Raw genomic sequence first — 16,580 nt, forward strand, 5'->3', positions numbered from 1 at the left:
ATTGCACGCCCTGGCTCGCTCTGAGGTTTCTCAGCGAGGTCACTGCTCTCGGAAGAGCTGAGGCTCGAGAAGAGGGAGGTATCGGCCGATGAACGTGGCTTCTGCCGCAGGTGCAGCATCTTCCTCCGAAGGCGACAGGCAGCTCTCGAGTTCCATCTCTTGGCTGTCGCTTGGCGATTCGTCAGTCGTCGCGGTGACGCCCAGAGCAGCAACTTCGCTTGACGCCTTGGCAAGCTGGCCCAAGGAGGCCCGGGGTAGCTCGGGAAAGTCACTTGCACTCTCAAGAGCCTGCTGACCGGGGGGCGCGCGAGGCGTGTCAGCGACATTGCTCACAACGTCCGCATAGAATCGGGGCCGCAGACATTCGGCGGTGGCATGGTTGCCCTAGCAGCGACAACACTATAGGCGTTACAGTCGACGTCGTCGTGGCCGTACGCAGAGCAGCGGCCGCACCAGGGGGTCTTGCAGTCGCTAACTTGATGATCGGCCTGGCCACAAAGGGCGCATATCCGCCGCACACCTCGGTATTTGAACTATGCCTTAAACCCTCGAATCTTCATGAAGTTAGGCACGGCCTTGGCCATCTCCATCTTCACAAGTCGCATGCCGGTCTTGATATGTTGGGGACTCCTCCGCGTCGGCTGTACCGGGGTGAGGGAGTCACGCTGAGGCTTGGAAAAACCACGCAGTTTAATAGTCATATAACCGTTCGAACCTAGTGTAGCGCTGGTGCTGGTCATACATCTCCCCGTTGTTTAGCGCAAAGAAAACTTCAGGCACATTTCAGGCAAAATCTGTGTATACAACTGGCAGCCCCCGCGTTCATAGTTACGAACGCTCGTGGGGTTGGTTTTTACGATAGTAAGCGAAAAAAGCGGCCGTGCAAGAAAAAGAATGGCACGTTCGAAATTCCGCAGAAAGGCTCCAGCCGCGCAAGAAAAAAACTACGCGTTCGAAATGTCCTAGAAAGGCTCCAGCCGCGCAAAGAAAAAATTACGCGTTCAAAATGACGAACAGCTCCAGCATACTAAATTAAAGAAAGCACAAAAAGAACAGACTCCCGCTGGCGCAGTATCAGGCAGGGAGCGCGCGAGCACTGCGAAGGCGGGAAATTTGAAATGCATTGGAGGACATCAGTGAGCGGATAACGGCGCTGCAGCCCATTATGGCGAATCACTGCTCTGCCCTTCCGACAGCTTTCACATTGAGTGGAACGGCTTAATTTTTTGGTATAACAGCCACTCAATATGAGGAATCGTTATTTCACGAAATTACGTGTTTTTACAGATTTCTCAATAACTAGCCCGCCCCTCGATATATCCAATTTGCTTTTGCTTCCAAATGCTGGTCATAAAATTGACCAAAAACCGATTTCAGGATTTTGTCCCAGCAAGCGTATAAAAAGGCGAGCGGGATTTATTAAATTACACCGTTCTCGAAATGAAATAAAGTATCAATTTTCCGGCGTAGTGTAGCGCTCTCCATCTGTTGGGAATTTCTGCAACCACAGATAAAAGTGTGACTGATTGGTGTCCTTCACACCTACCATATAATACTAATCATGGGTAAGTAGTCGTTTGAGCCCACCATTTTGGCACAATGTAGAGTTCCTCTATTTAGCTCTTCTGCGGGAGCTATATAGAGGAACCGTAGTAAAATTTGTTTTGGGATAGTTCGAATGAAGCACGAGCTGGCTGCAGCCGTTTCCCATAACCACACGCCTCCGGTAGGAGCCAACGTATTGACAGCAGCAGGAGTTTGTGTACAACTTCTCGTTGAACTACCTAATTATGACAAGTAAGAGATGATTGATTGATTGATTGGTTAATTGATTAATTGATTGATTGATTGATTGATTGATTGATTGATTGATTGATTGGTTGGTTGATTGATTGATTGATTGATTGATTGATTGATTGATTGATTGATTGATTGATTGATTGATTGATTGATTGATTGATTGATTGATTGATTGATTGATTGATTGATTGATTGATTGATTGTGGGGTTTAAGGCACCGACGCTACACAGGTGATGAGGCGCGCTTTAAGCATGAGATACATGCACGACTACAGCATGCGATTGGAATGCAACTGATCGTTACGACTGTCGCCACGACTAGTCGTACGCGTGAATTTGCCACACATGGTCCGATGCGCGCGTGCGATGCGTCATCGGTGTCGCTCCGCCCATAGAGTTTCTCTATACTCGGTTACAACTCAAGAACGGCACCACCTCATGTAGCGTATCACTCCGCCAAAGCGCCGGACCCGTGACGTCAGTGCGCGCGCGTTTTGAAAGGGGTTTGCTATGAATGCGTGATATCGTCTGCCTTGTCTCACCCAGTTTGTTTGTCGTCACTGGAGTCGTTTATAAGCATTTTAAGCCCAAAAAATCACGGCAACGGCTCACGCCATGTTCAAAATATTCCCAGTAACGCCCTACTTGCGCCGCGCGGAGAAACATCCGGCTACGGTGATAAGGCACAGCGGCAACTTCCGGTGCCGTTCTTAAGTTGTCACCGAGTATAGTAAGAAACTCTATGGTTCCGCCCACTGTTTTTGCTCCAAGGTTGCCTCCCTGTTTAGGGGCACTTCGGCCGATTTAGGTATGTGCAAGAGAAATCCGAGCAGGAAAAGAAAACATCTATGAACTTGGAGTAAAAATGAGCAGTGCTGCTACGTTATAAATTGCATTTTTACATGTTCAGTACAGCGGTGTGGGAACATTTAGCCCCCATGATTCCGCTCGTCCATGCTGTTGGTACCGCTGTACTAAACACATAAAAATGCAATGTATAACGTAGAACTGTTGTTGTACAACGTCCATGCTGTTTGTTGGTACCGCTGGCAACATGTGTGTACCAGGCGGAAAGCGCACGGGTCCGTGTCGGCGGCGGCGGAGAGCTGCTCTCCACAAAATACTTGGAACTGCCACTGGCGCATCCTGGGGGCGTTGAAAGAAACTTTCTCACCGACGACACCTTTGGGCTCTCATTGGCTGTGGCCGCACGATGGTCCCAATGATGGCACGACCACCGTTTTTAGATTGCCATGACTGCATCTGGCTCGCCAGTCGCACATCGCGAACCTCCTCCGACCGGCGTACGACGCCAAAACTGGTCCTAGCGACCAGTGGTAACGATCAGTCGCATGCCAATCGCGTGCTGTAGTCGTGTATGCATGTGTCTCGCGCTTTAGTGGAGGTAGGCTGTGGAGGGCTCCGAATTAATTTTGACCACCTGGGGATCTGTAACGTGCGCCGAAATCTCGAACACATGGGCGTTTTCGCTTTTCGCCTCCATCGTAAAAGCGGCCACCGCGGCCAGGAATCGAGCCCGCGTGCTCGGGTTTAGGAGCACAATGCCATAGCCACTGAGCCACAGCGGCGGGTAAGTAAGAGATAACTAAACAATTGTTATATCCATTCGCGTAATTGGTATAGTGGGCCAGCCGGGTATCGCCGGTGTTGCGTTTCAGCGCGCCGCTACCCTGTGCTACAAGTTTGGCGCAGTGCGGGGAAGTTTTGTGTGCTTGGCGGTAAAGCCCGCCTTCCTCTAACGTTTCGACAAGCCGGTGTGCGTCCGCCGTGCGGACCCACGCTGGCGTAGAACCGCGCCCGCGGCTATTGAAAACAAGCTGTTCTACCGGGGATCGTGCTGTTCTACCGGGGATCGTGCTGACCGGGGATCGGGGATCGTGCTGTCGTGTCGCGATCGTGTTATCAGCGCAGCGGTTGGCTAGCAGCGCGTGCGCAGCAGCGACGCTTTGTGTATAAATTGGCGCACCCGGCTTGGGTGCGCGTCCTTCAGTTGTGAGGCTGCCAGTGCGCGCCTCGGGAAATAAAGCAACGTTTTCCACGCTTGCCCGGATGCCGGTTACTACAAGTGGCGACGAGGATGGGATCCGCACCGAGCTTCTAAAATGACTGCGCCCGTTGTGCACAGCAAAACCGTCGGCACGTTGCCGGAGTTCCAGCCGGACAGCGGTAATTTCGAGGTGTACTTGGAACGCTTCGAATTGTTCGCTGCCGCCAATGACATCGCTGCAGAGAAGAAACTGCAAGTCTTCTTAACGGCCATAGGGGAAACCGCCTATGTCACGCTCCGGAGCTTACTGCTGCCCAAGACACCGGCCAAGGCATCGTACGTGGAAGCGGTGAGTGTGCTGAAGAAACATTACACTCCAAAACGTTCACTGGTCACCGAACGCTATCGGTTCAACCAACGCCAACAAGCGCCACATGAAAGCGTGGCAGACTTCATAGTGGAATTGAAGAAGCTGGCTTCGACATGCGAGTTCGGCAATTTCCTGAACGACGCTCTGCGGGATCGGCTGGTGGCGGGATTGCGCACTGAAGCCGTACGCTGCAGGTTACTTGCCCTTCCGGACGAAGAAATCACGTGGGAGCATGCGTGCAAGGTCGCCATCGCCATGGAAGCAGCGAGCCAGGACACGAAAGAGATGCTGCAACCAAACAAGTCGGGAGCATCTTCTGACAGTACGGAAGTGTACTGGCAACGAGGGACGAAGAAATCTCCGCAAAAAGGAAAACCAAGCAAAGTGGGACGAAGAAAAACGAGCCCTGCTAAGAAGGCGTCGCAAGGGACTAAAACGAGCTGTCACCGGTGTGCAGGACACCACCCTCCTGTGAGTTGCCCTTTTTTGACTAGTGACTGTTTCAAATGTAAAAAAAAGGGTCACATTGCGAAAATGTGTAAAACGAAACTTGTGCATAGTGTAGAGCCGCAGGAGGCTAGAGATTTGCTTACTTTGTGTCACGTGAACCGTTCCGACACACCCCCATTTAGAGTAAACGTTACGATAAATGGGAAGGTAGTTCCTTTGGAAATTGATACGGGTGCGGCCGTGTCGATTATTTCGGAAGTAGAGTGGGCGAGGCACTTTCCTAATGCCAGTTTCACGCAAGTGGATGTGAAATTAATGACGTACAACGGTACGCCTGTCGCTGTTGCTGGAGTAGCCGACGTAAAAGTTGAGTATCAAGGACAGTGTTTCAAATTGCCTCTGGTGATTGCTAAAGAGTCTGAAGGCGCAAGGATGCCTACGCTGTTTGGCCGAAATGGGCTTTCAAAGATAAAACTCAACTGGCGTGAGGTTTTTTCCGTGCAGGCATTGGAAAGGGAAACGCCCCTCACTGAAAAGTACCGTGATGTATTTAATGCTGGTTTTGGTGCTATCAAGGGTTTCAAAGCAAGCATTCTACTTAAAGAGAACGCATGCCCAGTGTTCTGCAAAGCGCGATCAGTGCCATACGCCTTGCGCGAGCGAGTCGAGCAAGATTTCGCTAATCTCGAAAAAGCGGGGGTAGTGTATCGGGTAAGGCACAGCAAGTGGGCGACGCCTCTTGTGATTGTTCCAAAGAAAGACGGAACAGAACTTCGGCACTGTGGGGATTACAAAATCACAGTAAATCCTGCAATTGAAGTCGATCATTACCCCTTGCCGCTGCCCGAGGATATTTTTGCCACACTTGAAGGCGGAACCGTGTTTTCTGTCATTGATCTGTCGAAGGCGTACCTTCAGCTGGAACTGGATGAGCAAGCACAAGAATTGCTCACCATAAACACTCACATGGGCCTTTTTAGGTTCCGTCGCTTGCCTTATGGCGTAGCGTGTGCTCCAGCAATTTTCCAAGCTGTAATGGATCAAATCCTGCAAGGTATGCCTGGCACTGCCTGCTACTTGGATGACATTGTCATAGCCGGAGTAGACTACAAGCAGTGTTACGACAGAGTGGAGGAGGTGCTAAGGCGCCTGAGTGAACATGGTATCAAAGTAAATGCCAAGAAGTGTAGGCTCTTTCAGCAGCGCATAACGTATTTGGGGCATGACATTGACAAAAATGGCTTGCACCCTACGGCCGAAAAGGTCGTGGCCATCAAAGAGGCGCCGAAACCTACTAGCGTGACGCAGCTGAAGGCCTTTTTGGGCTTAGTAAATTTCTATGGAAAGTTTCTGCCAAATTTGGCTACGATTCTAGAACCGCTGCACGACTTGCTCCGCAAGGAGAGCAGATGGCATTGGTCGCGTAAGTGCGACGAGGCGTTCGCAACTTGCAAGAAAATGCTGTCCGACAAAAGCGTCTTGCAGCTCTACGATGTAAAAAAGCCACTGCAAATCACGTGTGACGCATCGGAATACGGGCTAGGGGCTGTGTTATCGCACGTTGAAAACGGGAATGAAAAACCCATCGCTTTTGCTTCACGGTCGTTGTCCCCGTCCGAGCGTAACTATGCGCAAATAGAAAAAGAAGCCCTGAGCATAGTTTTCGCGGTGAAAAAATTTCACAAGTATCTTTACGGGCGAGATTTCAACGTGTTAACGGACCACCAACCCCTGACAACCCTGCTTGATCTTAAACGGCAGGGCAGCGCTGTTGCAACTGCAAGAGTGCATCGATGGGTCACATTTTTGGCGAACTATCGCTACAAGATGAAGCATAAGCCAGGGTCGGCTATCAGTCATGCGGACGCGTTGTCTCGCTTGCCGCTGCCGGACACGGACGACCACAGTGAAGATATTTTTTATTTTGCGCCACTGAATGAGTTGCCGCTGACAGCGAAAGATATTGAGCGCGAAACTGGACAGGACAAACTGTTGAGTGTCGTTCGTGACATGATATGGCACGGCTGGAAAAAAACTGTACCCGAGCAGTTAAAGCCATTTTGGTTGCGCCGGTTTGAACTCAGTGTAGATAACGGATGCATTGTGTGGCTGAATCGCGTAGTTGTGCCGCAGTCCTTGCACAGTGTTGTCTTGGGGTTGCTGCACGCACAGCACTTAGGGATAACCAAAATGAAAGCGGTAGCAAGGTCAATGCTATGGTGGCCAGGCATGGATAGCGCCCTGGAAGAAACTGTGCGGAAGTGCAAAATTTGTCAGTCTGTCCTTCCTGAAGCTCAACCTGTACCTTTGACACCATGGCAAGTGTGCCAAAACCCATGGGAAAGAGTACATCTTGATTTTGCTGAAGAAAAAGGAAAAATGTTTCTGCTAGCCATAGACTCCTACTCCAAATGGTTGGAAATTAAACCTATGGGTGTAACAACTGCCGCGAAGACGATTGAAGTTGTGCGATCTTGGTTTGCTGCGCATGGACTTCCTTTGGAAGTGGTAACTGACAATGGTCCGCAGTTTCGTGCACAAGAGTTCGAAGACTTTCTTTCATCGAATGGTGTTAGGCACACACTGACACACCCCTATCATCCGCAGTCTAACGGAGCTGCGGAGCGCGCGGTGCAATCCACCAAGAAAGCACTACTCAAACAGAATCTAGAAGATTCTGAAAAAGGCACTACGAGGTCTCTTCAACACAGACTAGACAACTTTTTGTTTTCTTACCGCACAACTCCTCACACTTTTACGGGAAGGACACCCGCGGAATTATTCCTGCGAAGGAAACTGCGGACCAGGTTGTCGTTGCTACGGCCAGACACTCGAAATGAAATGGTTGTGAGGAGGGAGAAAATGAAAACTCTGGCTGACAAGCGAAGAGGTCGGCCCCGAGTGTTTGCTGTGGGTGACAGTGTGTTGGTGCGTTCTGTGCGCGGTGATGTGGTGAAATGGTGGCTTGGCAGAGTGACGCGTGTCAAGTCTCCGTCAACGTATTTGGTGTGCGTCGGAAACAAAGTGAGGTTCATGCACGCTGACCATCTGCGACCATCCTGCGTTGAATCGACCAATCATCCAGACAACCACTCTGAATGCGAACTGCCTCATGCACCTGACGTGGTCCCTGCTGCACTTACAACGGAACGCCTTGCCGAGCCGGCTACACGTGCCACGGTAGCGCCGTCGGCCAGCAATGAAGAAGCGGTCCCTTTGCGGAGGAGCAACAGGGAACGACGACCACCGGACCGTTTGACCTACGATAGTTTTTAGAATTGTGCAGGGAGGGAGTGTCGTGTCGCGATCGTGTTATCAGCGCAGCGGTTGGCTAGCAGCGCGTGCGCAGCAGCGACGCTTTGTGTATAAATTGGCGCACCCGGCTTGGGTGCGCGTCCTTCAGTTGTGAGGCTGCCAGTGCGCGCCTCGGGAAATAAAGCAACGTTTTCCACGCTTGCCCGGATGCCGGTTACTACAGGCAACATGTGTGTACCAGGCGGAAAGCGCACGGGTCCGTGTCGGCGGCGGCGGAGAGCTGCTCTCCACAAAATACTTGGAACTGCCACTGGCGCATCCTGGGGGCGTTGAAAGAAACTTTCTCACCGACGACACCTTTGGGCTCTCATTGGCTGTGGCCGCACGATGGTCCCAATGATGGCACGACCACCGTTTTTAGATTGCCATGACTGCATCTGGCTCGCCAGTCGCACATCGCGAACCTCCTCCGACCGGCGTACGACGCCAAAACTGGTCCTAGCGACCAGTGGTAACGATCAGTCGCATGCCAATCGCGTGCTGTAGTCGTGTATGCATGTGTCTCGCGCTTTAGTGGAGGTAGGCTGTGGAGGGCTCCGAATTAATTTTGACCACCTGGGGATCTGTAACGTGCGCCGAAATCTCGAACACATGGGCGTTTTCGCTTTTCGCCTCCATCGTAAAAGCGGCCACCGCGGCCAGGAATCGAGCCCGCGTGCTCGGGTTTAGGAGCACAATGCCATAGCCACTGAGCCACAGCGGCGGGTAAGTAAGAGATAACTAAACAATTGTTATATCCATTCGCGTAATTGGTATAGTGGGCCAGCCGGGTATCGCCGGTGTTGCGTTTCAGCGCGCCGCTACCCTGTGCTACAAGTTTGGCGCAGTGCGGGGAAGTTTTGTGTGCTTGGCGGTAAAGCCCGCCTTCCTCTAACGTTTCGACAAGCCGGTGTGCGTCCGCCGTGCGGACCCACGCTGGCGTAGAACCGCGCCCGCGGCTATTGAAAACAAGCTGTTCTACCGGGGATCGTGCTGATACTTGAATCGGTGTGCGGACGCCGCCTGCAGAGATCTCTCCTTTCCCCCTCTCTCAGACTCAGCGTGCGCCGGCTATCATGAGACCAGGAAAGAGTGTTATTGTGCGTCTGTGCTTTCTTCGGGCCGTGTGAAAAGCACTAGGGGAGGTGGTGGAGCCGTTAACGCTCACGTTGGCTCTGTGACTTTGCCGCAATAAGTGCAGTTAAACCACCCCCAGTGACCTACGAGTTACACCGTCGTGCTTGTAAACTATTCCGCTACACCACTGTGGAAGTCCTACATCGAACAGCCATCCCGAGAACCTTCTGTGAGTCACGAAAATTCCTTGGCGAGCTAAGCCTATCCAGCGACACGTCATCACTGCCGCCGCCGCGGCTGCGGCAAGCGATGCTGGGCCACCAGCAGAACCCTCAGAAGGGATCTGCTGCCACGACGGGGCGTCAGAAGAAGAAACTTGCGGCTGAACAGCGCATCGCAGAGGTGGACACTGCCTCGTCATCGCGACCACTAGGATTGACCGGATGGCCCCCAGTCCCTCCCGACCGAGACACCCTGATGGACCATGATCAGCGCGCTGAACACAGCGGGGACAGTGATCCCGGACCTGTCTGGCAACGCAACCAGACGAGTGCCACCGCAACTATATAACCAAGACAGACCGGGTAAGTCGGCCCCGTTTACTGCTCACGCTCAGACCACTGACCAAAGTTAGTACCAGAGACATCCCTAAAGGCTCCTTTGCACACCTGATCGGCATTACAGCCCCTCGGACCTACCTCTCTGAAATCGCTTCTCACAAATACGATTTCGCCGGCAATTGCATACACATTACAGTGTACGATAGGGAACACGTCCAGCGTATCGTTCAGACCACAAGTATAGCTGGTATTCAATGGCGTTTAATGCATGCAGGTAACCAAGTGTGCGCCGCCATATCTGTGGCCAAGCGGCTGTTGCTAGGAGACGGTGTGCGCACGGCCCACAGATCAGGCACCCCTCTTCTCCTCCAGTGCGCCGTCACTCGTTACGTCGGGCTCCGCGGGATGGCGGTACTTGTCCATGCTAAGCACGACTGTGAAACACATGACTACGTTACAAACTCTACCTCAGCGAACGCAAAGTATTGCCTCGAATTCAATGTGAGTCCGATTAATAACATCTCTGTTCAATGTGAGTGCGATTAATAACATCTCTGTTGACGCCACCGTTTAGAAGAACATCTCTGTTGACGGCGCCGTTTAGAATCGGATTCGAACGGAGCAGATGACGCACGCCGGTGTCTTTTTCTTCGGCGTGCGGGCGCAGTGGCCCAAGCCGCGCCGTGTCCGTGGCGCAGCGGCCATGTCTGTGGCCGTTTCCAGTGTTGCCAAGCGAATAAATTGACCGCTAAACTTTTCAGCGAATACCGCCTATACAAAGCCGTCACAATGGCAAAATCATCGCTATCCCCGTCGAGGTCAAGAAATCGTATCACCGCCGGAACACGCATCGCAGAGTCATCGAAGTCGAACTGAATGAGTCTAATGAAGACATTCTGAGGTGGCTTCGATGTGAGCAAGCTAAGGTGCTTAGCGCACAAAGAATAGGCAAGACCAACAGAGCAGTGATCAGTTTTGACTCTCCAACCCTCGCTAAAGTTGTGAAGTACTATATGGCAATTGTTAAGGTAACAGTCTACTCCCCGAAGCGTATGGTATATTATGATTGCCACCAGATCGGGCACATGGCGAAACACTGCCCCCACCCTAGCGTCTGCCGCACATGTGGCAGGGATAATGACGGAGACCAGGAATGTGCCCCCACGGTTTACTGCGCTGTATGCAGAGACGTCGGTCACATAGCAATCAGCCCGAAATGCCCAAGCCGTATCCCAACTCCTTGGAACACACCGGCTAACGACGCAGCCCGTGGTATTTCATGGGCTAACAGAGTGGCACAGTCCAGCAGCTTTAAGGCCTCTGATAGAGAGCTCCCCGTAGCCTCGAAGCCAGATCACCAATTCTCGTCATTAACTGAGTCAGTCAGCGCAGAAATCCTTGCTCATCTTGCCTCTTTACGCAATGAACAACAACAACTTAGTAAAGAGAATCAAGAACTCAAAAAGGCCCTTGCCGAAAAGACGCCTTCAGTCCAACCACAGTCCACACCCCCCAAAATTTCTTCAAGACGTAGCCGCAGCCCCACCTTTAAACGCACGTCCACGTCTCAGACCAGCATTGGCCCTGAACTCAAGAAATTGCTCATTATTATCCGATCGGACGTTCAGAAAGAACGGGCCGCTCGACAAGAAATGAGCAAAATTCGTATCCTTCTAGAATCTCATGTAACGAAAACAATGGCAATCATACAGACCATGACAAGTCAGCTATCGCAACAAGACCCCAAAGAGGAACCACCTCGCAAAATTCCACCACGTACAAGTGCCCAAGGTCAGTAGTACCTGCACCCATAGTATTACAATGGAACTGTCGAAGTTTTTGCAAAATTCACTAATATTACTGCAGAAGGTTCAACAACTTAAACCGCTATTTATTCTCCTTCAAGAACCCCGAAGCATTCCTAAGGTCAATGGATATGTAACGTATTCGGACCCTGTAATAACATACAAGATAACACGCTTCCCTTTGTGGTAAGCGAATCCAAAATGCAAAAACTTTGGAATTGACGAACTGGACCTCCTTTCGTGAAATTCTCAACGAATCATCAGACCCAGCAAGAGACTTTCCTACTTTCATAAAGCGTATTCAGTATGCTGCCCAAACCTCGAAAGCGCCCATCAAATGCTCTGAGGACACACCTGCAATGGACGGCCACCTGGCAAACTTGTGGAACCGAGCTAAACACCTAACTCGTAAATACAGACGAGTAGGGAAACGCCACGTCGACCTGGTGAAACTAAGGCACCAATACAAGCTGATTCAAGAATACCAGAAACAATTGGCTAATGAACACTGGCAAGAGCTATGCTCAACTTTAGGCAAAGAGCGCAAACTCTCGAAGCTTTGGAGAATCTACAGAGGCATGGCAGGAAAGGGCAAACAACGTCTTCCCCTCTTCTCGATGCTCACGCTTCACAACACCCCCGAGATGGTCGAGCGGGAGATTATAGCAACGCTTTTCCCTTCAGCAAGTACGCAATCCGCCACGTACCTATACCATCGAACTAGACTCGGACGACTCAGCTTTAGACACCCCTTTAATATGGCAGAACTTCACACCGCCATCTGACAAAGGAAGGTGAAATCGTCCCCAGGACATGATGGAGTCACGTGGCAACACATTCGTAACCTCTACGAGCCTCAGCTGGAACAACTTCTCGACCTTATAAATCATTCCTGGAACACAGTTGAAATTCCTGACACCCTGAAGCTTCCCCTGGTTAACCTCATTCCAAAGCCTGGAAAAGACCCTTCTGTCATCTCCAACCTTAGACCCATATCTCTTACACCCACGTTATGTAAACTGATTGAACGCCTTATTAACAATCGGCTACAGTACCATCTGGAATATGTGAACCCATGGTTTCACCCTTCCCAAACTGGCTTTCGTCCGTACCTAGGAACACACGATTGCCTCTGGCTCTTACGACGGGTAATCAATAGATTCCCGTACGACCGCGGACTTCCTGACTACGTCCTTACTGTAGACCTCCGGAAAGCATTCGACAGAGTAGATCAAACGACGATTTTGACTGAACTGGCCCAAGCCTTCCCCAGCAAAAACGCACAAGTTTGGATAACTTTCTCCACAACCGGCCCGTTAAACTCAGCAGCACGCTCCCCGGATAGACACCCAATACCTACTACAACGACAAAGGTGTTCCACAGGGGTCTATAGTCGGACCAGTACTCTTCAACATCGTCATGACAAACTTAGCCAAAACTCTAGAACAAGAAACGTCCGCTCGTTTCGCAATCTATGCTGACGATATTACGATATGGACGGAAGGTAGAGACTACTCGTCAACATCTGACATGCTGGTTGAGCTGCAGGCGGCGGTGAACAGCCTCGAAGCATGCATACCGAAACTTGGCCTAGACATCGCTCTAGAAAAGACAGAAATTCTAATGGTATCAAGTGATACCAAAACGCACCCCGTGGACCCTGCTCTCGGTCTCCCACTTGGCAGGAACAATAGTGCTAAAATATGGTGAAAACATGCTCAAATTAATCGCTCAAATTAATCGCGAGACTGTCTAACAAATATGGTGGCGCAAGTCAACAGGCATGCCTCTCCATGGCCCGGACAGTTCAATCGGCACTCTCGCATATGGAGCTGCAGTATACAACATCAGCAAAACGAACACAAAACACCTTTGGGTGCTCCATAGAGTAACATTGCGTACCATCACAGGCCTCCCAAAACATACAAAAACTGAAAGCTCTTGAGCGAGCAGTTGCGCTCCCTCCTATAGACATAATCATGAAAGAAACTCGTGAACAGGCAGACACCAAACGCGGGCTCATCCGACAAGGGCTCCTTCTCATAACATGGGACGAGCAGAAGCCTGTCCCGGTCATCGACCTTCCCATCCCTTTAGCACCCTGGACAATCTCGGAAAACATCACCAGCAATCTCACCAAACCTATCCACCGCTCCAGAACGGCAATAAGATATAAACGTAGTCATCACTTAGAGAGGTCCAAACTTCCCAATGAGATTGGCATCTTTACCGACGCCAGTGTGGCAACTTCGCATATTGGTGTAGCATGGACCTGCCCTGAAAACGCACCCCTTGGAGGTGAACTCTCCCTCAGAGACGACGGTGCAACTGCACTGGAAGGCGAACTCCATCTCATCAATGGTGCCCTTAATGATATTTGCTACGACCTCAATACCCGACCACCAGCCAAAATACGGATCCTAACGGACGTGTTCGAAGCAATTCAAGAACTTTGCGAGCCACTCTCCCGGAACCCGCTAGGCAACTCTATACTCTTACACAAATAACTCCTCAAAAGCCACAATGTGCACATCAGAATTGACTCGATTCCAGGCCACGACGAGACCGGCCCAGGTAACCAGTCCGCCCACGAGGCGGCACAGGAGTGTTTGAACTTTACGCCTCCACTGGTCCCTCTTTCAGCCTCCACACCCATTCATTCAGCCCTCATATTTCTCCGACTAAAGAAACGTAAAAGACAACGTTACAAACAGGTTACACCCCCTGCGTATCTTGACAACATTGTCTCCTGCAGCAGATCCGAGGAAGTCTTCATAAACAAGTTATGCGCAGATGCCGCCTACACACCTCACATTACCCAGAAATGAACAAGATGCCCCAACACGCACCCACGATGCCCCTACTGCAACACTGACGTCAAATCAGATCTTCACCACCTAGTGTGGACGTGTCCACACTTTGCCAAACATCGCCCAGAGAGTTTAACAAACATTAATCCCGACACCCTACCACATGAAGCACATACTGGATTATACGCATCTTTATTAAGAACAATTGCCGCTTTTGCAGTTAAGAGTGGTCTGGCGCGAGTAGTGTAACTGGGCCCGACCCCGGTGAAGACTTTCAGACCCGCATAACACGAATCCCCTCTTTGATTACGGACCTTGATTAGTAATCCCCTTCCTTCCATCCCTCACCACACTGTACGGCAAACGCCCCCATCGCTCCAATGAAAGATTCAATCAATCAATCAATCTGTGGCCGATGTGAGATCGTTTCGGGCCTCCGTAAGGGTGAGTTGCTCTGCCCGAGACATGCAGTTAAGCTCACCCGCAAGGATGTTGTTGCTGTATCGTCGCTGCTCATCTCTGTTCATGCAGTAAGTCTTGCTCTCGGCTATTTGCCACCAGCTCTCTGCCCGCCGCTCATCCACTACGCTACCACTTTATGACGGACGCGACGGAGCTCGGTACGGGGACGCCTTCGCGAATGTAACACTGGGTACTACCGCTAGTAAACAATAAACACATGCGTGATTTGATGAGATTGGAACCTGGAACTGCACGACAGCTGTCCACTGCTCTAGCAACTGGGCTATCTACGACCACTGCCAAAGTAGGACAAGCGTCTGTGTTGTTGATCGTTTCTCTGGGGCACATAGGCACTTGGGAGTTCGTCCATAAATAGGAAGCTCTGAGACCCAAAGTGCCCTTCAATATTCACGATACCACAAATTTGAATTTTACGATAGTGCGTGCCGCGTGACACCTGAACGTAATGACACGTGAGTACAACGGGTACCACCAGCCGCGTAGATCCCTGATCATATGGAAGCCGTGGCGTCACTGGCGTGGGCCAGTCTGATAGCTGACGTAATTCGCGCCCAAAGACGAAGAAACGAAATTGAAGAGACGCATACAGGCTGTATCAGTGGGGGAGACGGTTGAAGTGGTTCGCGCCGAAACGACGAAGTTGCAAAAGCTAAGAAAGCGATACAAATATGTTGTAGCCGTGAAGCAGTTGTTATAAGTACCGCCAGGCTTTCGCCTTCAAAGCACGTAATTCGAGTTAAGTGCTCTGAGGAATTTTTTCTGGCCAATATGGCCAAAAGGCGCCCTTTTATCATAAATTTGGTTTTTGAAACGCGTTAAGGCGCAGGCAAGTGTAGTAAACAAAAGCTATTGTACTTAAGTTAGGTTTGTGAATACGGGTGTGTGTGTGTCTTGGTGTCGAGCTAGTTGGTGGAACACCGTTTGAGAGGTTTGCGATTGAGGCTACTCACAAAAGCAGACGCGAAAGAAAACGTACACTTTGTCGTAAAGACGGCGCACTCCCGACCTACCACACCTTGCTGTAAATTCTTGGAAACGGGTGCTACCGCCTTTCCTTGGTACTCTGAGTCTTCCTGGACGATGATGAGTGCCGGCCAATCCGCCTGAGCGGGTATGATCCCTTCTTCTTGCACAACTACCGCCACAATCCCTGGTGGCCGTTCTGGTCCCACCTGGACAACGACGAAGAGGAAGAAGAAGAACGACATCATGGCTGACACAGCAGGCTCTCCAGTGCGGCGTTCCCGAATTTCGAAAACGGCTGGAATTCAAACCATGCCAACCATGGTGAACGCTCCTCCTGCTTACACCTGCGCCCTTCTCGCATTTGTGTCTGCTATGGCGCCCTTCGCAGCCATCGCGGGATTCGGCGTCTACATCAGCAAGCCCCGTATTCCGAGAACAGACACCAGTACGCCGTTTTGCTGCCCGGAAGAGGCCGAAACCATCGCTCGAAGCGTGAACGTCAGCGTGAGAGCGTGCGGCGACTTTTCCGCGTACGTGGGCACGAATCGCATTCGTGGATACTCGGCGTTGGCCAAGGAGTGGTGGACAAAGTAGTGATGGGGGTGCTGACGAAGGGTGTGCAGATGGTCAGCGCTTGGTTGTTCCTGACCGCTTACCACAAGTCTTACGGGGAAACCCTCTCTCGACGGGCACTTTTCTTCCTTGACATGGCTTGGGGTGTCGTATACGATTGACGCGTCTGGTGCTCCCCAAGCGGACGACCAGAAATTCTTGGCTAATTTCCTCAAATTTTCGAAAGTACGATCCGTAGGGACTGTACAACACTTTACGAGGATGTTTCACTGTGCACCAGGAGCACCAATGGCGCCCGCCACTCCATCTATGCTTTCGGTGGCTCGAACTAATGAACGCGCTTTTTTACGAACTTGCCTTTTTGCTGTTTTTTTTTCCTCTTC

General features: G+C 51.1%; 1 protein-coding gene across 1 annotated transcript; it reads left to right on the forward strand.

Annotated features, from left to right (window-relative positions):
• The first annotated feature begins 3,709 nt into the window (after positions 1–3,709).
• Positions 3,710–16,218, forward strand: LOC144175614 (uncharacterized). Its single transcript, XM_077704669.1, has 3 exons — positions 3,710–4,835; positions 9,255–9,549; positions 16,013–16,218. Exons 1-3 carry the CDS (start codon positions 3,924–3,926, stop codon positions 16,216–16,218), a joined length of 1,413 nt encoding a protein of 470 aa, XP_077560795.1. The 5' UTR covers positions 3,710–3,923.
• The last annotated feature ends 362 nt before the right edge of the window (positions 16,219–16,580 follow it).

Source organism: Haemaphysalis longicornis, unplaced genomic scaffold (assembly GCF_048455015.1).
Source record: "Haemaphysalis longicornis isolate Haplotype H1 unplaced genomic scaffold, Haemaphysalis longicornis Haplotype H1 scaffold_3, whole genome shotgun sequence".
NCBI classification, from domain to species: Eukaryota; Metazoa; Arthropoda; class Arachnida; order Ixodida; family Ixodidae; genus Haemaphysalis; species Haemaphysalis longicornis.

Coding starts and splice junctions, on each gene's coding strand:
- LOC144175614 (XM_077704669.1), top strand. CDS start 3,924: ATGACTGCGCCCGTTGTGCACAGCAAAACCGTCGGCACGTTGCCGGAG. Junction 4,836..9,254: donor ACGTTACGATAAATGGGAAG/GTAGTTCCTTTG, acceptor TTCCTTGGCGAG/CTAAGCCTATCCAGCGACAC. Junction 9,550..16,012: donor CTGGCAACGCAACCAGACGA/GTGCCACCGCAA, acceptor CGCCCTTCGCAG/CCATCGCGGGATTCGGCGTC.